At 40.5% G+C, this 23,481-nt stretch overlaps 1 protein-coding gene and 1 long non-coding RNA gene across 3 annotated transcripts in view; one reads left to right on the top strand and one right to left on the bottom strand.

Moving 5' to 3' along the window:
* Positions 1–9,089: 9,089 nt before the first annotated feature.
* Positions 9,090–11,035, bottom strand: LOC142072148 (uncharacterized). Its single transcript, XR_012668483.1, has 2 exons — positions 10,943–11,035; positions 9,090–9,229 (listed from the first exon to the last, which is right to left on the bottom strand). It is a non-coding gene; the product is annotated as an uncharacterized LOC142072148 (long non-coding RNA).
* GTF2F2 (general transcription factor IIF subunit 2) overlaps positions 11,032–23,481 on the top strand; it is a 131,805-nt gene continuing 119,355 nt past the window's right edge. For both annotated transcript variants that reach the window (XM_048850723.2, XM_048850712.2), the window contains exons 1-4: positions 11,032–11,162; positions 14,921–14,994; positions 15,494–15,512; positions 16,581–16,725. In XM_048850723.2, coding sequence (XP_048706680.1) covers positions 11,097–11,162; positions 14,921–14,994; positions 15,494–15,512; positions 16,581–16,725 — 304 coding nt within the window. In that variant the 5' untranslated portion in view covers positions 11,032–11,096. The remainder of the gene's footprint in view (positions 11,163–14,920; positions 14,995–15,493; positions 15,513–16,580; positions 16,726–23,481) is intronic.

The following is a 23,481-nucleotide window of genomic DNA, read 5'->3' as shown; positions in this document are numbered from 1 at the left end:
TGTGAAGTCCGTTACATTTCTTAAAAAAATATCTGAGTACAGCAGAATATTTGGAAGGCAGCGAAAATATTTTTGAAAGGACAATATATTATACATGCAAACACTTGCTGGGATGGAAGGGGTGATTCAGGATGCAAGAGGAGGTGGGTTTAGGGGAGAGGAGTTTGGGTCTGCAGAAAGGACAGGAGTATTAGGGCAATGAATGGATGGTAGTTGAGGGAAGAAGGGTTAGGGGTTCAGGTAAGGGGTAGGGATTGGGGAAGTGCGAGGGAAGAGGCTGGTGAATAGGAGAAGTAGTAGAGGAAGTTGGTGGGTTAAGGGAGGGGGCTGTCCGCTTTGAATTCTCCCCTTCCATGTGTGTTCTGAGATATGAGGGATCCTGCTCCTCTTGGGGTGTCGGAGCACCTCTCCCAATCCCTCTATGTGAGCTGGGATCTGGAGTGAGGGGAATTAAGGTAACACAAATATAAACTTCATTTTCAGGATTTCAGATGTTAAGATACATATTCTTCTGGGTGGTGGTGGGGGGCAGGGGAGAACTGGCCAGTGTGTGTGCGGGAAGGGTCTGCTTTGGAGGAGGCACAGACTGGGAGGACCTGGGATATGACTGAGGAAACCTGGCTGAAGCAGGAGTCCCAGCTGGGATTGGGTAGTGGGAACGAGGGGCCCAGCTCAGTGTGTAGCTCAGGCTAAATAACCAAGGTACCATGCAGCCCTCCAGTAAGCTGCTGCCTGTGATGTTTGTATGCAGCAGCATAGGGCAGGAGACAGAAAATAGCAACTTATATGTTAATGGCTTCTATAGATGGGAAGGGGAGCAGGAGCTGGAAATGTTGGTGGGGGCGGTGCACTTCATGGTGCAGTGAATAGTGGGGTAGGGGGTGGAAAAGGAGAGAGACACACACTAGACTTCTCACATGCTTAAAGTCACTGTAACAAACATTGTTACTGTTTTGGGACCATAGACCATCGATAAGAACATAAGAATGGCCCTACTGGGTCAGACCAGAGGTCCACCTAGCCCAGTATCTTGTCTTCCAGCAGTGGCAGTGCCAAGTGCCCCAGAGGGAATGAACAGAACAGGTAATCATCAAGTGATCCATCCCCGGTTGCTCATTCCCAGCTTCTGAAAAACAGAGGCTAGGGACACCATTCCTGCCTATCCTAGCTAATAGCCATTGATGGACCTAGTTAGTTTTTTAACCCTGTTATGGTCTTGGCCTTCACAACATCCTCTAGCAAGGAGTTCCACAGATTGACTGTGCGTTGTGTGAAGAAATACTTCCTTTTATTTGTTTTAAACCTGCTGCCTATCAATTTCATTGTGTTAAGAGAAGTAGTAAACAACACTTCCTTATCTACTTTCTCTACACCAGTCATGATTTTATAGACCTCAATCATATCTCCTCTTAGCCCTCTTTTCCAACCTGAAAAGTCCCAGTCTTACTAATCTCTCCTCATACAAAGCCGTTCTATACCCCTAATAATTTTTGTTGCCATTTTCTGAACCTTTTCCAATTCATCTTTTTGGAGATGGGGTAACCATATCTGCACATAATTTTCAAGATGTGGGCATACCATGGATTTATATAGAGGCAACATGATATTTTCTGTCCTATTATCCGTCCCTTTCTTAATTATTCCCAGCATTCTGTTGGCTTTTTTGACTGCCGTTGCACATTTAGTGGATGTTTTCAGAGAACTATCCACAGTGACTCCAAGATCTCTTTTTTTGAGTGGTAACAGCTAATTTAGACCCCATCATTTTATATGTATAGGTGGGATTATGCTTTCCAATGTGCATTACTTTGCATTTATCAACATTAAATTTCATCTGCCGTTTTGTTGCCCGTTCACCTGGTTTTGAGAGATTCTTTTGTAGCTCTTCACAGTCTGCCTGGGTCTTAACTATCTTTAGTAATTTTGTGTTATCTGCAAATTTTGCCACCTCTCTGTTTACCCCTTTTTCCAGATCATTTATGACTATGGTGAATAGGACTGGTCCCAGAACAGACCCTTGGGGGACACCACTATTTACCTCTTTCCAGTCTGAAAACTGACCATTTATACCTACCCTTTGTTTCCTATCTTTTAACCGGTTACCAATCCATGAGAGCCCCTTCCCTCTTATCCCGTGGCAGCTTACTTTGCATAAGAGACTTTGGTGAGGGACCTAAGATGAGACTTTTCTCACCAACCCTGAATAATTACACATTGTAAACATTTCAATGCATGACCGTTATCCCCATTCCACTATTACAAAATGTATAGGAGGAGCACTGAGGAATCACACAGGCCTGGTTGACACTAAAAATTTTGATCAACTGTCATACCCCTGAGCACTGTAGCTACACACCGACCTAACCCTTTGTGTAGCTGCAGCTAGGCCAGTGGAAGAATGCTTCCATTGAACTAGCTACCAAGGCTCGGGGAGGAGGAATTCCTACAGAGATAGAAAAACCCCTTCCATTGGTGTAGGAAGCATCTGCACTATGTTTCTATAGCCGCATAGCCACAACGCCATAGCTGTGCCACTCTATTCCTGTTGTGTAGAGATGGCCATAGCAACCACGTGGCCTAAAGACCACTGGACTGCAACTATTACTAGCTCTGCCACTGGCCTTCTGGGTGACCTTGGGCAACTCACTTCACCCCTCTGCCTCAGTTCCTCTTTGTTAAAAGGGGATAATGATGTAAAGTTCTTTGAGATCTGCTGATGAAAAGCACTATATCAAAGCTAAGTCTTTTGATCATTACCTAGCTCTACAGTAGCATATCAACTGCAAACCCAGGTGAAACTACAACTGCCTAAATGTCCACTAACTCCTACCAACAAACATTTCCCTTTCTGTTTAAAAAACCTAGGAAATAAAATGGCAAAAAAGTTCATTAGTGCAGAGCTAAGGTTGCCCAGCGGGAGCTCATGCCCTTCCACAATGCTGAGTTCAGCAAAACTCAAACTTCTGAAAATCAGATAATACAGAATTAAGGTAAATACCCACACAACCTTAACTCTGCCCTCTTTGAGCCATACTCCAATTGCCCATAACACACACACACTCCTACTCTGCCTTTTCACTGTAATGGACAGGCACAACCTGCACTTGCCCAACTATACTCAACCATTGAACCTATCCCCCGAGATCATACCACACTTGTAAAATTTAACAACCATATCATAACCTTTTCCAATCCCTTCATATTTGCACACAAGATACCTATACTATACCTAAACCTATACCTCCCCTACCCATCATTAAATCCACACACTGTTCTCATATCTCAACTCAGTACTCAGAATAGCCATGGCAAGAAGACCCCAGTGCCTTGCTATTGACACAATCTATCCAATTCAATTCTGTATTGAAATGATGCAGACTGGAACCTCAGGATACACATGCACCTCAAAGGAAAGATCCTTTGATAACACACAGGCGGGGACTCAGACCCAGATCTTCTCATATCACACCTCTTCCTACCTGCTCCAGCTTATTCCTCCATCATTCAATACACCTATACCGAACACAGTAAATGCAGCTGCACTGAATGTAGATAACTCCCAGTGGCTCTTGCCAGCTGGGACGTGGAGGGGAGAGAGTTAAGGTTGTGTGGGCATTTACCTTATCTTCATTTCCTGACTCTTGGAAGTTTGAATTTTGTTGAACAAAATATTCTGGAAGGGCACAGGTGATTGCCAGACAACCTTAACAATGCACTAACAATATTTTGCTATTTTTTTTCTGCTCCAGCTTCCTTCTGCCCCTCTCTCCCTTTCCATCGTTCCAATGCTAGCTTCACTCTCCCTTCTCCCTGAATTACTGATCAGAAGCTTAAACCCTATTTAACATAATCTGTCAACAAAATCAAATAAGATGTTATGTGATTTTTAAGTAGTTAAGATTTTTCATTATTTCACATATATCCAATTTGATTTTGTAGGAAAATACTTTCTTTTTTAGGGTAGGGAGAGTGGAAAGTTTTACTCCTATCATTAATACCAATATTAGCATATGGAACAAGGAGACGTAGTGCTGTAATTAACAATATTTAATAGACTACGAGTACCATTTTAGAAAATTACCACCAACACACACTCAGCAACAACAGCACTAAAAGCAAAAGATCATTAGGCTCCAGAAGTAGAAATCCTAAGAAAGAAGCTGCATTTAGTTAGCAAGAATGATGAACCAGACAGGCCTGATGATTCAGATTAATCATCTCACTTAAAACAAAGAAGGGGAAAAAATCTATTGAAAATAGATTTACTTTGCAGCTAAACAGAAAATGCCTCTCATTCTATCATTACTTAGAACTAAAGATTGTTGTTTCATCTGAGACGTGACTTTACTGCTCATGGTGTATAAAAATAAATTATCACAAAACTACTGACCTATCATGTTCGCAGGCAGTATCTCTAAAGAAAAAATGAAAATCAAAGGAAATGTAAATGAATCAAGAAGCCAACAGCAGATAGAAGAGCATTAAGTTATATAGCATCCTCCATACTTACAGTACAAAAAAGCACTTTAGAAACTGATAAGCTACATAGAGCGCACATGATCAGCCAAATAATAGCACAAAGAGAACGTTGGACTTTGAAAACCTCTTAGTGAGAGAATGCTTGTTTGGCCAGTGAACTTTTCTTGAGAAGTGCTAATACTTTTAACAGCTAACTGGACATACACCAGAGAGAAGCAGAGGAGAACTTGATTAAAAGGGACACTGTCAACTTGAAATCTAGTCACTTTTAAAAAATTGGATAAAATAAAATTCAGATACGACACCCACCCTTTTAGTCCCCCTGATATTTTTTGTGATTTTTTACAGCCACATCATCCTACTTTTAAAAATATTTTATCTCTTCCATGCCGTTGTGTGAAAGATTCATTCAAACAACAAGGGAAGTTATTTATAGTAAAACTGATTGTACACAATGCCCCTGATTCAGGGAAGTATCCCTAGTCAAGAAATCACTTAAGCACATGCTTAAAGCCCCAATGAAGTAGTCCATGGCATCAGAGTTCAGGGCAACTGCAGTGTTATTCCCCTTCTTTGGTCCAGCAAGGGTACTCACTCTAGGCTTCTGGCTTCCGAGCTCTTGGCTGACTTGGGTGGAGACATGTCTCTCTCTCTTCTGTTCGCAGTATTTTCAGGCTGTACAGTCCCCTGATTGTATTGTGATATCCCCAGCAAAAGACAGGTTGCCTAAGCAGGCTTCTTTTGCCTTCTCTTCAGAAATGGTACACAGTGTACTTGTCATGGGTATACATTAAGACACATCATTTTTTTTTTTTTTTGGATATTTTCTACATTTTCAAATATATTGTTTTCAGTTACAACACAGAATACAAAGTGTACAGTGCTCACTTTATATTTAATTAATGCACTCTTTTTTAACAATTATCATCAGCATGGAAGCATATCCTCTGGAATGGTGGCCGAAACATGAAGGGGCATACGAATATTTAACATAACTGGCACGTAAATACTTTGCAACGCCGGCTACAAAAGTGCCATGCAAATGCCTGTTCTCACTTTCAGGTCACATTGTAAATAAGACGTGGACAGCATTATCTCCTGTAAATGTAAATAAATTTGTTTGTCTAAGTGATAGTTTTACATTGTTTTGTTTTTGAGTGCAGTTATGTAACAAAAAAAATCTACTTTTGTAAGTTGCACTTTCATGATAAAGAGATTGCACTACAGTACTTTTATGAGGTGAACTGAAAAATACTATTTTGTTTGCCATTTTTTAAAGTGCAATTATTTGTAATAAAAATAATATAAAGTGAGCACTGTCAACTTTGTATACTGTGTTGCAATTGAAATCAATATATTTAAAAATGTAAAACATCCAAAAATATTGAATACATTTCAATTGGTATTCTATGGTTTAACAATGCAATTAATCGTAATTAATTTTTTTGAGTTACTCACATGAGTTAACTGTGATTAATCGACAGACCTACTAATATTCTGTACTGCAGAGTCAGCTCCAGATATGAACTCAATATCATTCCCTAGACTGCTATGCAAGTGCTGTTTGGATTAAGTATTACTACTTTGTGTTTGATGGGAGCAGTATTGTTAATGTACTGGTGACAAGCAATCCTGAAAATTCATGGCTGCAAAAAATATTTCCACTACCTCTAGAGGAGCATCCTGAAAATCCTTGGTTGTAAAAGGATAAGAAACAGACCCAAGGTTAGATGGTCTATATTCTGTGCTAGGAGTTAGTTACTTTGGGACTCCTCTCATCCCAATGTACATGATCATACTCTACATGGACAGACTGTTCTCTCTTGGTAGTTTATCCCCTTCTTATTCCACATAATATAGGGTAAACACAACAGCTGAAAGAAGAAATGTCCTTATTTTGGCTTAAATACAGACTAACATGGCTGTTACTCTGACAGCTTTAAGAACACAGGACTGTTCAGGAAGCTGCAAGTGTAACCCACACACCTCCTGGGTGTGGTGTTCTGTCCCATTTGGTGGCACCAAGACCACTTAGAGCAGGGGTGGGCAAACTTTTTGGCCTGAGGGCCACATCGGGGCTCCAAAACTGTATGGAGGGCCGGGGAGGGAAGGCTGTGCCTCCTCAAACAGCCTGGTCCCCGCCCCCTATCCTCTTGGTCATTGTGGGACAGCTACTGAAGCAGTGTTAGGGTAGCGTGTAAGATAAGAATAAGGATAATGACACCTGAAGATCTGCCCCACTGTCTGCTAAACCAAGATGATGAGGCAAAACCTGGCATATTTGATTGAGGAGGACATGAAGCTCTTTAGCAGCCTAACTCCATTAGTTTTTTTTCTCTGAAACTGCTCAGCACTTTTTTCACTTTAATTTGTTCATGAGGAGTTTGCTGACAAGAATGAATGAAGTAAGAGCATCAGCTGTCCCTGGATCAGTTTTCTTTCTGATAAAATGCCTGTATCACTCCTGCTTTGAATGAAAACCTATCATCTCTCCCTTTTCTGCTTGGTTAGATATTTGCCTGAGCTGTGGAGTTCAGATCCAGACCCAAATCTGAATTTTCCCAAAGTCTGGGGTGTTCAATTTCAGTGCCCTTTTCACAGGTCCCTTACAGAGATATGCCTCAGGCATGACAGCATCCAGAACCAGAAACCATTCAGATTCCACAACAAGAGGTAATGTATAAAAGCATAGATAGATCATCAAAATTCATGAAGAGGATGGGTGCATCTAGTGTTCTTGTCCTGACTCATCCCTAGGTCTGGTGAAATTTTTTTAACAGCCCTATTAATAATAATATCTTACATTTAGATAGTATCTCTCATCCTGAAGTTGCCAAAAGCCTTTATGAACTATATACATGCACCAATCAATCAATTGATGCAACCACCTTTGAGATGAGAAGCACCAAACGGACAATTTGCACACAGGAATAAATGAGGGAGGAAATAAAATATTGCCTAATTGGTGAGCAGAGGAAAGTAAGCTGCCAGGAGATCCTGAATGTCCATGTCTATGAAAAGAATTAGAAGTAAGTGAAGAAAACATAGCTTGTTGAATGTTTGAATTTGAATTACCCCCGTACTTTCCTGAAATATATATGGCTATCTTCCAGGAACTGACAAAATACAATTCCTCTGGTCTGGTCAAGCTGTACTTGGCACAGGACCCAAAGGAGGGAATAACAAAAGTGGCTTTTTGTTGCTTCTCAATTGTGGGGCTGGCTGGGGATGCTTCGGACCTCAGCACAACTCTAAGAAGCTTCAGAGCTGCTCTAAATTGCCTGTGGTCTCCAAAGCTGTACTGGCAGCCATAATCACGGAGGTATAGCAATACATTGGCCATGGGAATAACCTTTACAGTTAGCACTGGGGGCGGGGGGGCGCGTAGTGTAGAACCGGTGTAGTGGTTCTACAGCACCCTGGAGGTTTTCTCTACATGGAAAAACTCATTTGGCCAATAAAGTTGAATTCACAGTCCCTCTGTGCCAGTAAAGCAGTACAAATGAGCCAGTGGGGCTATGAATCTGTCCTTCTGTCTCTTAGAGCAAGATTCTTCTGTTCTATTATTACACACCCACTTTATGGAAATATTTTTTCATTAATATTCACTGAGCACCGCCTGCTTTGCTTATAAATCCAAACACAAGTCAAGAGACATCTGTTTAATATAAGTCAGCACTTACAGGTTTGTGTGATTATATCTGATCTGTTTGATCTACCATGTCAGCACTGTTTGTTAACTGTAATTTTATCTGATGTGGAAAACTCTAGAATGCTTGCAAAAAGAAATCTCTCTATATATGCATTCCATTACATTGTAAAATAACAATTACTGTATGCTATGTTTTATTTCCTTTCTACACACAACAGCTCACTTTCCTGGGGAGTCCTCTAAGTAAGGGGAAATACTGGAAAGGTATGTTTGATTAAACATACCAACATTTGTAAAACAAATCCTCATTGGGTTTTTTTTTGGGGGGGGGGGGAGGGGGCGGGGCTTGACATGGGAGTACAAGAACTATATTTAATCATCCGGCAGCTAAAATTTACAGGATAAAGAAATCTTGGACACCACAAGGGTTACCTTGTGGGGTTTCCTCTGTATACTACCCCCCAGGAGCAAGGAATTTTGGAGCTCTTGAGGAGGCACCGGGCCTGGTCTCCAAACTCTGTGGATCAGTACTAGGAAAGGAAGCTGCAACCCATGGTGTGCTATACCTTCCATTGTGATAGCTGAGAACTGCTCCCTCTCTGTTGCCATTGCCTTCTCTGCCTGCATCTATGCCACCCCTTCCCCTCTCCAATGGGGCTGCTGACATAGTGCAGGTTGGACAGTGTTAACTCCTATAAGCGTATTTTCCCTGATATCCTCTTGGTTCTGAGGGAAGCATACATAAATTTGTGGTCCACAACAAAACTCCTATTCATTTTAACGGTACAGGATCAGGCCATTTATGTCTGTAGATTATTTTTATTTTATAAATCAGCACTGCCAGTCCTTAGACTTCAGGCAGCACCTGAAAGTGACAAAGGGAGGTCCTTCTCAGAGGCTTGCTACAGTGCAATCTATTGATCCCACTTGGTGGGATGAAAAAAATCAGAAGCAAATGTTCTGTAATTTAAAACCTTGTAATTTATTTCCCCAATTTGACATCTGTTGCATATAAACAGGAGCAGAAATGGAAACACAGAGCTCCAACTCTCAGCTATTGCCGACTGGTTTCTGATTCTTCATCCATGGAAAGAAACACTGGAATGGCAAACATAAGGTTAGGATTTTAAATGAGGAATTAATGAAAATGCTTCTTACTTTGTTGCCGCCCTTAATGTAGTTTCCATGGAAACAGGACTGGAAAGGCTGCCTGTAGCATATAGCTGGGAAGGAAATCTCTGCCTTGTCAGTTTCAGCTCTGAGCGGGTGATATTGCCAGATTTTTTTCCCTACTGTTTTTAGCACCTTAAATGAGAACAATGATTTCTCACAGGGCAATTTAGGTAACAATCATGATTTGGCCAGTTATGTTGGTTACTTGTGCACTTGGCCTATTTAATTCCTCTTTTTAAATTTTTACATTTGTTTGGTAGTGTCAGTAATGTATATTAGAACTATTGACTCATGACACCAGATTATTGAAAATGTCACTTGAGTTGAAGACGTTCATTCCATGTCATTTTTAAGTAGCGGCAGGTGCAGTCTGAGCATATGGCATGAGCTAGACACAACTCTGCCATTCATTCGCTTTTTGATGAATCACACTGGGCCTGGTGTTGAAAGGCACTGAGCTCTTCCTACCTTCTTGTGCTCATCACTTCACCTCAGTCCCTAAGCCTCAATTAACAATCGTCTGTAAATCCTGCCGCTTGCAGAACTTCGAGATGCTAAATATCCTCCCCACTGAGTTCAAATAAGAGTGTCCACACAAAGACTTGCACCGAAATAACTAAAAGTGGGAATTACAAATAACTTAGTTGTTAGGGTTCTAGTTTCCAGGGAGACAAGCCCTGCATTTCACTTTCAGGCTTTTAGAGTTGCAATGCTGGGGTTTCAAACACAGCAGTGGGTGATTCTTTGTTTAAATATACGTGTACCTAGTGAGGTTTTACTTTAATTTGGGGAACTGTCACCAAAGTGTTCTAGTAAAAGCTTGCTTTTAACGTGAATTTTGGGCCAAATCTGAGTTGACAGTTCGAGCCTGCTTCCACAGTCCTGCCCATGTTCTGGGGATGATGTGAAGTAGCTGACTTTTACACTATTGACGTAAGGGTGACCAGATGTCCCGATTTTATAGGGACAGTCGTGATTTTTGCGCCTTTTTCTTATATAGGCTCCTATTACCCCCTATCTCCTGTCCCCATTTTTCACATTTGCTGTCTGGTCCCCCTAACTGATGTTAACCATTATTGATTAAAACGGCATGCATCTGACTTCCTCCTGCTGGAATGGCTACCTCGGCATTTCTATAACCCTTGCTTAGTTTGTGCCCGGGCACCTCTAGGTGTGGCACTTCATATCCCACCACCGCTGGGTGGCCACATCAGTTATGAAAGTAAACCATTGCTTCAGCCCTGGCACCCCTTTCATTACAAATTAAGCACCGTCTATAACCCAACTCGTCCAGGGGCCTCTCACTCAATCCGCCAGGGGCAAGGCCAGTGCCTGCTTTTCACCTCCTCCCTCCCCGGGCAGCTCGGGTGGCGTCAAACCCGGCGCTAGGGCTTACTGCCGCTCGCCGGGCCTCCCCGCTCCAGGTGCGGCCCGCAGCGAGGGAAACACCCAGGCGGCCGCGGCCGCCGCGCGGTGTCAGTCACCACAGGGCCCCTGGCTCAGCCCCTGTTACTGCCCCACCCCTACGCCTGCCAGAGGAAGCGCGAGGGACCAGGTCCCGCAGCGCGGGAGCCCACGCGCTTCCCTCTTCGCCCTTTCCCGGGGGAGGCGAGGAACGCTCTCCTCGCTCCGCTTTACCGCGGAAGTTTGGCAGCCTGGGGCCGCCGTAGACGGGTGAGCTGCTGATTGTTGTCCGGGTGGATGCAATCGCCGTGGTGGGTGCGGGCGCCTCGAGCTCGTTCGGCGTGTCCCTGCGTCCCCGTCCGCGTCCCCCGCCCGGGCCCGGGCAGCCATGAGTGAGCGGGGGGAGCTGGACCTGACCGGGGCCAAGCAGAACACGGGCATGTGGCTGGTGAAGGTGAGAGGCCGCCCGGGCCCGGCTAGCGACTCATCCTGTCCCCCCGCGAGGGAGGCCCCGCCACGGGCTGGGGCGGCTCCTTCCCTCCCCGGGGCCAAGACCCGGGCTCGCCTCGAGACTACGCCGGGGCGGGAATCCCTGCGGCGGGGGCGGGGTTCCCCGTGGGGGCGGCGAGGGGAAGGTATGTGGGGGCGGGGATCCTCGTGGGCCGGGGCGGAGCGGGGGAGAGATTCATCTGGGGGGCCCGAGGAAGCGGGATGAAGGGCGGGGGAGGGGGGTGGCAGCAGTTCCCTGGTTCTCTGGCTTTTGGGGGGGTGGGCGGAGTGACTTTCCCACTCCCCTTGGCGGCCTCTACGGTCTCCGCAGGAAAGCAGGGGCTCGTCTGGTTTCCCTGGAGCTGCGGAGACCTCGGCGGGCAGGTCCCACGGCTGCTCTCTGCTCTGCCAGCACCGTGCCCAGAGAGCTGCGAGACTCCAGCCCCTTCAGTGGCTGTGTGTTACCATACACACTGTAACCAGAGTGATCAGCTAAGGTGAGCTATTACCAGCAGGAGAGGGGAAAAAAAACCTTTTGTAGCGATGATCAAGGCGGGCCGTTTCCAGCAGTTGACAAGAACGTGTGAGGAACGGGGGGTGGGGAAATAAATCTGGGGAAATAGTTTTACTTTGTGTAATGACACATACACTCCCAGTCTTTATTCAAGCCTAATTTAATGGTGTCCAGTTTGCAAATTAATTCCAATTCATCAGTCTCTCACTGGAGTCTGTTTTTGAAGTTGTTTGTTGTTCTATTGCGACTTTTAGGTCTGTACGATTACATTAGGCTTGAATAAAGACTGGGAGTGGATGTGTCATTACACAAAGTAAACCCCCCACCCCGTCCCCCAGTTCCTCACAAGTTCTTGTCAACTGCTGGAAATGGCCCACCTTGACTATCACTACAAAAGGTTTTTTTTCTCTCCTGCTGGTAATAGCTCACCTTACTTGATCACTCTTGTTACAGTGTGTATGGTAACACCCATTGTTTCATGCTCTCTGTGTATATAAAATCTCCCTACTGTTTTTTCCGCTGTATGCATCCGATAAAGTGAGCTGTAGCTCACGAAAGCTTATGTTCAAATAAATTGGTTAGTCTCTAAGGTGCCACAAGTACTCCTTTTCTTTTTGCGGATACAGACTAACACAGCTGCTACTCTGAAACCTACAATTAGTTGGGCATTTTTACCACTGTGTAATCACAGGCTAGATGATACAATGGTAAAAACATGTAAATTCTGCCCAAGTTAAATTTTTTACCATTAACATAAGAACATAAGAATGGCCATACTGGGTCAGATCAAAGGTCCATCCAGCCCAGCATTCTGTCCACCGACAGTGGCTAATGCCAGGTGCCCCAGAGGGAGTGGATCTAACAGGTAATGATCAAGTGATCTCACTCCTGCCATCATCTCCACCGTCTGACAAAGAGGTTAGGGACACCATTGCCGCAACACTTGTGAATTACAGCTATAAAGTTTGCTAGTGTAAAAGGGTTATGCATGGTTTTCCCCTGCTGTCCTGGTTTAAAATCCAATTCAGACCCGAAGGAGAGATAGCAGACCTGCTTCAGGTCTGAACTGGAATTTTAAACCAGGGCAAACTTTTGTAAGTAGGTTTCAGAGGAACAGCCGTGTTAGTCAGTATTCGCAAAAAGAAAAGGAGTACTTGTGGCACCTTAGAGACTAACCAATTTATTTGAGCATGAGCTTTCGTGAGCTACAGCTCAGCTCACGAAAGCTCATGCTCAGATAAATTGGTTAGTCTCTAAGGTGCCACAAGTACTCCTTTTCTTTTTGTAAGTAGGTCCCCCAACATGTTAAGAATAACAACATAGATGGGACTTAATCAGTTTTGCTACAATAATATGATCATTTGGTGGATTTAATTAAAAAAAAAAAAGACTTCTCTTTAAACAATAGAATGTTTTGTGTAGTGCTGCTTTACCACAACAGTTCACAACACGATTTCCCTGGCTAATGAAGAGCAGGCATAACAATGTTGAAATTGTTAATTAATTTCTGGGGAAAAGACTTGCTGGAAAAACAGTTCTGGCTAACCTGGTTTCCCTTTAGAATGTGTGGAGCTAATATAGAAAGTATCCCAGAGAGAGACAACTTAATAGGCAATAATAGCCCAGATATTACAGTGGTGGGTGCTTTAGGAATATATGCAATAAAAGTAAGTACAACTAAGGCTGTGAGGTTTTAGAGTGCAAAATATAGAAAAGTAGGTTGTGCTAATTAGGGAGTATTTTATTTTGAAATGGTATTGCTTTATGTCATCTCTTTTCCCACATGGTCATGTTACAAATTGTGAGGGAAAAGTATTATCCCTACCTACACAGCCAAGAATAAAGACCATGTCTCTAGAATCTTAAGTATTTTATATATGTTTTGTTCAGATGCTGTGAGTTCATTCGTGGCCTCGGGTCAGACCTTAACTGGGGAATCCCTTTTCCAAAATCCAAGTTAAAATTATTTGAATTCTGTTTTTGTTTATAGAAACAAATTGCAATGTTTCCATACACTATATTCAGGATTGTTAAAGGATTTTTGAAAACTGATCCTCCTAATTGTTCTTGCTAAAATTAAAAGAAATCTGCCATAGTGGGTGTTTTATTGTGTAAAACATTTCCTGTCTTCCTGTAGATTGCATAATCCCATCCACTATACAACTACAGATTTAGCTGGGTGAAGTGAGGCCCTACACTTAATGGCATCTTTTTTTTGTTCTGTGTGTAACGTGACAACTTTTGAACATGTTGTATCAATTCCAAAATTTCAGAGAATGTTCTGAACAGCAATAGGCAGAACCCTGTTGAGGTTGGTGAAAATGTTAATCTGGAAAAGCTTGATTTCTGCCGGTATAAGTGAGGGAAAATCAGGCTCACCAAGTGCCTGATTGGTGCTGCAGGCAGATAAATCTTACTGATGCCCCCTGATACTGCCTATACATCACAGGTTGTGGCTTAATATTATTATTTAATATTTGTATTCCATAGCACCTACGAGCCATAGTCATGGATCAGGATCCCATTGTGTTGGGTGCTTCTCTCTCTCATTGGGTGTGCAGCTCTTCCTACATAAGCAACAAAGTAGGCAGTCCTTTAGTTGTATATACTTTCAACAGTGGCTATAAATGCAAATATGGAATGACTTTACTGTACTAGTAAAACCCTAGAAAGTGATTGCTACAAAACTAAAAATAAAAGTGGATTTGCTGGAGTTTCTGATGCATTGTGAGTGTCAAAAGAAGAGCATAAAAAGAACATTGTACATCAACGCTTTTTTAGTGTATGGCTTTGGGGTTAGTAAAACGTGACTTCCTTTTTTGTTCCACAAGTCAGTCAGATGTCCTGTTAAGTGTTAAGGCTGCAATATGTAATCACCTCTTTTACTTTCATTTAAGTCATACATCTTAGGCTATGCTTGGTAGGTTTTGGAAAGTTTAAATATGATCAGTTTTTGGTGCTGACTTCTTCTGTTTGCCTTCCCTAGCAAAGAAATACACTGGAGATTAATATTTTGATTGTTGTAAAGAAAGCAATACAAAAAAGATGTTATTTTTTTAAATTAAAAAAAAAACAATAATAAAATCTTGGATATAAGTATCTGTTGCATAGTTACCTGAATTTCTTTTTCTTTCTTTCTTTCTTTCTTTCTTTCTTTCTTTCTTTCTTTCTTTCTTTCTTTCTTTCTTTCTTTCTTTCTTTTTTTTTAGGTCCCCAAGTACTTGTCACAACAATGGACTAAAGCTTCAGGAAGGGGTGAAGTAGGGAAGCTGAGGATTGCCAAGTAAGTAGTTCACCATACTTTTTTTTGGTAGGATTTCTTAGAATTATTACAGAAGTAGAAAAAGTTATGTTTAGTGTACAGTAGTGTATTGCAGTGAAGTACTACTTATATTGCATAATATTTATTGAAAGTACAAGTTGGGTTTATTTCTATGAAATTAATAAGCTTGAAATATAGCTGCCTAGTGATTATCATTGTATATTCTAAACAATATGAATACAAAATATTATACTGGTGTGTGTGGATATATTTTAGAACCCCATTTCTGATTTCATAGACATCGGCAATAGGCCCATCTAAATAAAGAATCTCCATCAATTTATTTATATGCTATTGTGTTGCTTCTATTTGCTCCTGCTGATTTTCCCATTTGTCCTTGGGTAGCTCAGGAGTGAAGACAGTAACAAAGCTAGAATTTGAGGTTGCTGCTGTTATCAGAGGAGCCAAACCTGTGAAATTAGATTATGGAAACTAAAATATTATATATTTTCTTTTACAGAAATCAAGGAAGAACAGAAGTAAGTAATTACCAAATCCAAAGGCTATCAATGTGTTATATTTTGAACTTTAGTGTTGCTTAAAGTAGTGTACATTTCTCTTATAGTACTTGTAATAGAGCACTGGACTGGGAGTTGGGAGATCTGGGGGATTGGCTCTGTCACTGGCCTACGGCGTGACCTTGGGCAAGCCACGTATCGCTTCATGCCTCAGTTTCCCCATTTGTAAAATGAGGATAATGATGCTAATATCCTTTGTAAAGCGCTTTGAGATCTACTGATGAGAAGTGCTATATAAGAGCTAGGTATTAATATTAAGCAGAAAAAGTTGGAAACAAAGGAGTAAGAGTTCAGAAATATACCATATCATATTTGGTATTAATTCATTAGTTTTGTTAAATATAAAGTATTAGGGAATTTGAGTCTTTTTGCAGTCTTTTCATCTGCAAAGGCAGTTGATTAATTTCTTTTATTAGCAATTGAATGAATAATAGCTTTACCAGGTATTTTACCTTTCATGTTAGATGGGAAGGTAGCAGCATGATTCAGTAAACCCCAGAGCCAACCAACACATTGAATTGGAAGAGACTTAACAAAAATTCAGCAGTGGGGAAAAGCTGAATATACCATCTTAAAGTCTGATTTAACTCTCATTGGAATACGTGGAGAGACTCCAGTTGTCTTTGGGATTTGTTCAGGCTCATAGCTGGCTGTAATATATGCTGCTGACACTTTCTCAAAAGTGAAGGTAGCTGTGTGAAACGTTTAAAATATCTACATTGAAAGGTATAACTATCTTAGGTTCTCAAACATTTTTAAAAATAATGAAATGCAATTAATTGTTCTCTGACATCAAGAGGAGATAATAAAAATCTGTTGAGTAAATTGTATAAATAATCCTATGTGAAAATGTTGAATAAAATATTTCAGAAGATTAGTATATTAAAAATTAGATCCCCGATGTATATTTGAACAATTCAAAATTGTATTGTACTATTTCATTTTTCTTTCGTTTCCTGTTTCCTAAGCTCTAAAATCTATGTAGTTAAAAGGTCTATGTACTAATATTATGTTCATTGTGGGTGTTAGGTATCATTTACTTTGAATGAAGATCTTGCAAGTATCAGTGATATTGGAGGAAAACCTGCTTCAGTCAGTGCACCCAGAGAACATCCATTTCTTTTGCAAAGTGTGGGAGGACAGACGTTAACAGTGTTTACAGAAAGCTCAGCAGGTAAGTTAGAATGAAAATTATTTGTTAATATAATTCCTGTCATGCATGTTTGCGTAGATTCATAATCTCAGCATGATAGTTGGTTAAAAGGACACCATCAAACTGACGGATCTAAAATAAAGACCTTTCAGCTTTGTTTTATGGTCACATGCATGCACATAACACTTCATTCTAGTTGACTATTTTTCTTCTTTTAATTGAGTAAGAGCCTGAAATGTCTCCAGAAAGGATTGTATTGTACATTCCAATACCAGCCTGCTGAACAGCTCAGAGAGGAAGAATGGAGTACAGTACAAAACCTTTGGGTTTCATCACAACTTGTGCTTCTGATAGGATGACCCAGCAGAAAACTGCTGCTTTGTTCAACACTTCTTTTGGAGGAAAGGATAGATTTGTCAGGAATCTAGCTACAGTGTGATGAAAATCAATTTTGAATTATGTTCATTTTTTTCTATCAGTCTTGATATAGTGTCTTGTTGACCAGTGAATATTAACGGTTATTCATCGAACTTTCCAGTTGTTTACTTTGTCAGAAAGTGTAATAGTAGTGTGGTATTTGGCACGCAGGAAAAATAACTGTATTTTTGTCTATTGGATTCAAATTCCTTGACCTACATTATGTGTAGGTCACTGATATTACAGTAGCAATACATGGTAAGTGTGGGACATTTTCAGGATACCACGTTCTATGAGCATGTTAGGCCTAAATTATATGATGGAAACATCAAAATTATGATATGCCCTCCCTTTCACTGCTCTCCTTCCTCTTGTGGAATAGTCAGTATATTTTCCCTTTGCTGGTTGGCTGTTCTGATACTAAATTAATGTTATGTAGTCCCCAAACTTTGTGTGCTGCAGATTTATATACTGTAAATGTATGGCAGCATCATAGAAAATAAGGCGGGGGAAAAGAGAGATTGGATGCCTTGAAAGCTTAGTATAAGATACTAAGGCATCTTGGAATGTTTGGGAGTCCCCATCAGGCAAATAAAGTTTATGATGCTTTCCCTCCCCTTTTTGGGCAGGGTCAGAGGAGTACATTTGGATACGCTGGATTTTTGGATGGTTTGAATTCTTCGTTTTCGACTCCTGCAAGGCTGGCCAGGAACCAGCTGTCCCTGTTGCATCTTGCCCAAATATCTGTCACTATATCTTAGAGTGGATAAACACATTCCCTGAATATGAATGCTCAACAATGGAATAGTTAACAGTGACATTTGAAGTTTAATAATTAGGCTTCAGATTTGACATCATAAAAATATGGGATCGTTCACAAGTCTCTGAGATACTGTTTTGTTTTTTAAAAAAGGGTAAGGGACAGACCTACTTATTGCTATGAACTGATGGTGATACAACATGTCCCTGTAAGGCACACATTTATGATTGCATTGTATCTATCATAAGGCAATGAAATGGAAAAATTTAAATTTCCGCATTAGAGTGGGTAATTATATGAGAGTGATTCCTATTACACTTTCCATCTGCTATCTGACTAGGCGTATCCTAGAGAACGTCAGATAGATTAGACAATAAGGTGGGGTAAGAAAAAAATACCTGGGGATAATACTGATTCTCATTTTTAATGGAGAAGAATGTGTAGAAAGGCTTTTTGAGCCACTTTCTCCCCTGATTTACGTCTTGTGCAATCTTGAAGTGTAAGCCAGACCAGAACTTGGCATTAATGTTTTAGCTAAATCTGAGGAGTCTTTCACGATAAAATAAATGATCATCAGCTTTACTTCTTATGAAGCACTGCTTGCCATAAATACACAATTCTGATCTCTCAGAATGGGTTATGCCCTTTTGAAAGAAGGGAAGTCCACTGAATTGCTAAATATTCTAAGTTTTACAGTCTAAGTTAGTATAAAGTGTATAGTTAGCAGCAGACTGGGTGGGTTCCTTTAATATCCATTCGGTGATTAGTATGCTAAGTCAACATAATGGAAAATGTAATTCGATAACCTCAAAATCAATTGCTAGAGGAATTGTGCTTCGGTTAGCAAAGACAGCATGGTACGCAGAAAACTGATTTACAATGTATACAGAAAGGTTGGTAGAATGGTTTAGTTTTCTGTAAATTGGAAACTAAATTCATTTATTCAGTAGGTGAAATTTTTTGTTTCATTCAGTTGTCAACACTGATATTTTTTTTCTGATGTGATCACCCCTAAGTACTTACATCATAATTGCTCTACCATGCATTGTTTCTGAGTATGAAAAAGTTATTCCATTTCATACTTGTTCTTTAAGGGAAAAAAGTTCTGCAAACAAGATAAGGAATCTATATCCCTATGCCTTTTTGTTTAGGGGCAGTGGGAAGTCCTCAACGTCAATTTTAAGAGCCAAGTTGATTAATAAACTAAGAGCAGCAGCAACCAGTATAGTTAAAGTTGTGAAATGGTTAATGTTCTGACCCCCTGTTTTTCAGTCTCTTACAACTTGCTGTAATTTTTCAAGTTTGGTCTGTACTTTAAGATGAATATTTGTTTAAACGTCCCAAAATAAGATTCAACTATTTTTGCTTATAAGTGGGGGGGAGGAAATCCTTGTTACTGGAAAAGTAAAAGAGAACCCTTGCAACCCTCTCTTGTACAATTGTAGTATCAAAATGGCGTGGGATATTAAACTGAAATTTGGCATGGAAATAGCTACCATTGACAGTGCACCTATGGGTGTTCTGCTGGAAAAGTTAGTTTTGATTTAACCAAATTACAAGCCTTTGAAAATTCTTTGTGTATGATGCAAAGAATATCTTGTGTGACTTTTCTTAAAACGCACTCTAGCAATATTCTGAGTAAGCTGGCTGCATTGTGTATTCATGTATGGCTAACTTTAAAATTACATTTTTTTTTCTACAACCCAAGCTAGCGTCTTTTGATTGTGTATTCATCTGTGTATGCTGTATGAACTGAATCCATGAAAATCATTTATGTGAAACTTAGTTACATCCTGATTCTGTAAAGTCTTAGCCTGTGTAACTCTACTCATATGAGTAGTTCACTGAAAGAAGCAGTGTGACACATCATTCCACTTCGGTCTATATATGCAACCACCAATAGGATCATCTTTGATGCTCGTCAGGTGATGTGGTCAGAATCTATATGGGAATCCCTCTGTCTTCTATACCACATCAAGCTCAAGCTTCTTGCAATAGCCTTCGAAGCCCTAAATAGCCTTGACCCATCTCTCATGACATGAACCCACCTCCCCACCCCCCTGTGATGTGTTGATACACAATTTGTCCATTTACCCAACAACAGTCTGTGCTTCTTCCATGGCACTCTCTATGCATGCAATGCAGTTTTCTGGGTTGGTTTGTAAAGTCACTAATGTCTCATTTAAATCCTTCCTGAAGACCTACTTTTCCCACAATGCCTATTTCATTATTTATCTTATGTATGAACTGCTAATTTATTTGAAGAGAGTGGCCTACAGACACTGGAGCTGAATCTAGAAATTACCATGACAAAAGATGTGGATTGAATTGTGGAGGGAGGAAAAGAGGGTAAGGGGTAAGGAGTTTATTGCCTTGTTTAATTTGAAAACAAATGTAAGTAGCAAGAGGTACCTGTCATCAGCCAGATTAGTTTGCTTGGGTATTGTTTCCCCCCTCCACACACTTCCTTTCATTGTCTTCTTAGAGTGGTGGATGCTCTTTGGAGCAGGGAACTCTATTTCCTCTGTGTTTGGAAAGTAGCTAGTGTATTTCATAGAATCATAGGAATGTAGGACTGAAAGGGACCTCAAGAAGTCATCATATCCAGTCCCTTGTGCTGAGGCAGGACCTTGTCCAACCTTTTCTTTAAAATGTCCAGTAATGGAGATTCCACTCCCTTAGCAGTCTAGTTCAGTGGTTAACTACCCTTATAGTTAGAAAGCATTTCCTAATATCTAACCTAAATCTCCCTTGCTGCAGATTAAGCCCATTAGTTGTCCAGTCTTCACTGGACATGGAGAACATTTGATCACTGTCCTCTTTATAACAACCCCGAAAGTATTTGAAGACTGTCATCAGGACCCCTCATCAAGATGTTATTCTTTTCTCAAGACTAAACATGCTCAGTTGTGTGTTTGTTTTTTTTTAAAAATCTTTCCCTATAGGTCAGATTTTCTAAACCTTTTATATTTTTGTTGTTCTCTTTTTAACTCTCCCCAGTTTGTCCACATGTTATGATTTGGCACCCAAAACTAGATACAGTACTCCAGCTGAGGCCTCACCAGTGCCAGATTGAATGGGACAGTCGCCTCCCATATCTTACATTTGACACTCCCATTAATCCAGAATCATATTAGCCTTTTTCACAACTGTGACTTTTTGGGCATTGCTGCAGTTGTGGAATATGTCTACACTGGGACCAGGGATCTGATTTGCAATTTGTATAGACTACTCACACTAGCTTTAATTTAGCTAGCTTATAAAAAATAGCAGTGAAAGCGCAGTGGCATGGGTGGCTCAAGTGAATATGTACCTACGGGGTTAGGTGGGCTTGAGCAGCCCAAGCAGAAGTCCACATTACCTCTTCCTTGCTACTATTTTTAGCAAGCTAGCTAGATTAAAGCCAGCACTGGTATGTCTACGAGAGTTGCAAATCACACCCCGATCTGCAGTGTAGATGTACCCTTCACAGTAGTCATTTTTGTCTGTTTTAAGGTTTGTCTGTGTTCAAAAGGATTTTAATGATACAAGCCCTGATCATGCTTCTATTGACTTCAGTGGGACCTAACAGCATGTCTGTCTGACTAACACTGCTTAGTGAAGAAATAACATAAAAAATATGTGATAGGCTTGTATACGGATATGCATTATGTTAGAGCCTGCAAGTGAGAACCCAGTTGTCAGAGGCACTGTGTAGATTTATAGGAAGATATCCCCTGCCCCAGTGAGCTTATACAAACTTAGTTTAAGAGGCAACAAATGGGTGAATTATGTGAGCATTCATAAACAACCCTGATTTGTGCCTCTTGCTAAGCCCAGACCATTGAATTCTCATGTGTGGATTTTTTGTTACATGCTTATAATAAGTTGTGTGATGATATACACTTAAGCCAAAAATGTGCTTATTGGAATTACTGTTACTTATGTAGGGTATTACCATTGCACCAATTTAACCATAAATTCCTTTATTAAACCCAAAGGCTGTATGGTATTTACACAGTTGCGCTAAACACGCCTAAATAATAAGCAATTTACTACCGCCAAACAGTAACAAAACACTTATAAGTATTTGATTAAGATACTTACAAATGGGGAAAATGCAGGGGTCCTTAAATCCATATTGGTCAGCTCTGACTTGGGCAGCAAGTATTAACCCTTTTATGAGTTTACTTTTTTATACCCTTTAACAAACAAGTGGTGTCGTTGCCAATTATTAGACCCTAGCTAAGGCCAGATGAAGGAGTTTCTTATACATCCAATTATTTACTGGACCTGGTACCCAGTTAACCATATTTATTTCTGTTACTTCAGCTATTTTGAAGGCTCATTACAAGTTTAACACAACAGCTCTTCTTTCTCATGACTTCTTTGGTTGCATGCCGTGAGTCTATTGCTCAATTCCCGCTATTAATCCCAACTCATTTTAAAGCCAGGGTTCATCCATATCTAATGTGGGCCTACATTCCTACCATGCTTTTTTTTGTTGTACTTTAATTTTATTTTATTAAGTTTAAAAATCAAGTACCTTTGGTAAAATACGATGCTTATGAAAACTGGGGACTGATAGCACTAGTTGGTGCCAGGTATACAAACTATGAATGAGCGTTATGTCAGCTTCCAGAAACAGTTGTGCTAGCTGACCTCAATCTAGATTTAAAACAGCCCTTCCATGGTACTCCTGTTCTGGGTCTCTCTTGACAAGAGATCGCCAGTTCTTTCACATTGAGTAATGTAGACATACGTCCTCTGGCATCTTTAGGTAATTTCCATTAATTTTGTAACTGCGCCATCTTTATATCCACTTCATCAGAAGTGTCTTGTTTTTATTTTTTAAAGGAAAAATAAGCTAGTACATCAATCCTCTGTGCCCATTTCTTCAATTGGAGAAGAAATGAGGTGCTTAAGATTTGTTCTCTTAATTTGTTTAATCTTCAGGAGTGCATGCTAGAGATTATACACAGTTATAAGGTCATCTTTTGTTCTTATACTGACAAATAATTTGGGGGATGCTAATCTGTTCATATCAAGTAATTGAGTAAAGAAATATTAAAGCTGGCTGGACAGAGTTGGAGTATTCAGACCTTATATATTGAGTGGGTTGAACTAACATTTAAGTATAACTTCGCCACTTTTGAGATCCATTGATATAAATACTTGTTTTATTCATTAATGTGAATTGTAAAATGTAGCCAGTTTGCCATACAAAGGTTTGGAAAGACTATTTCTTACAGTTAACTAGAATTCAAGCTTTCTTTGGCTTCTGCTATTCCTTTCCTTGGAAAAACTAATTAATGTGTCTCCTCTTAAAATATACTTATTTTCCCATTGTTTTTAGGCTGGCTCACCAAAAATTTGCTTCTGAACTCACTACCATTATAAAATTTTGCCCTTGGCTTTCCTACAGCCCTAAAAGTATGCAATGAGTAATCGGCAGCATTGGCTCAGACTTTGGGGAATCAAGTATATCTAGATAATTAACTGATTTGGACTTGCACTCATAAACCATTGGAGAAATCCTAAGGAAGAATATGCAGTTTGTTTCAGGGCTGGTCTATGCTACCAAGTTAGGTTGACTTAACTTCATAGCTCAGGATTATGAA

This window comes from Caretta caretta, chromosome 1, assembly GCF_965140235.1.
Source record: "Caretta caretta isolate rCarCar2 chromosome 1, rCarCar1.hap1, whole genome shotgun sequence".
In the NCBI taxonomy this organism is placed as follows: Eukaryota; Metazoa; Chordata; order Testudines; family Cheloniidae; genus Caretta; species Caretta caretta.
This window is presented reverse-complemented; position numbering and strand designations above follow the sequence as displayed.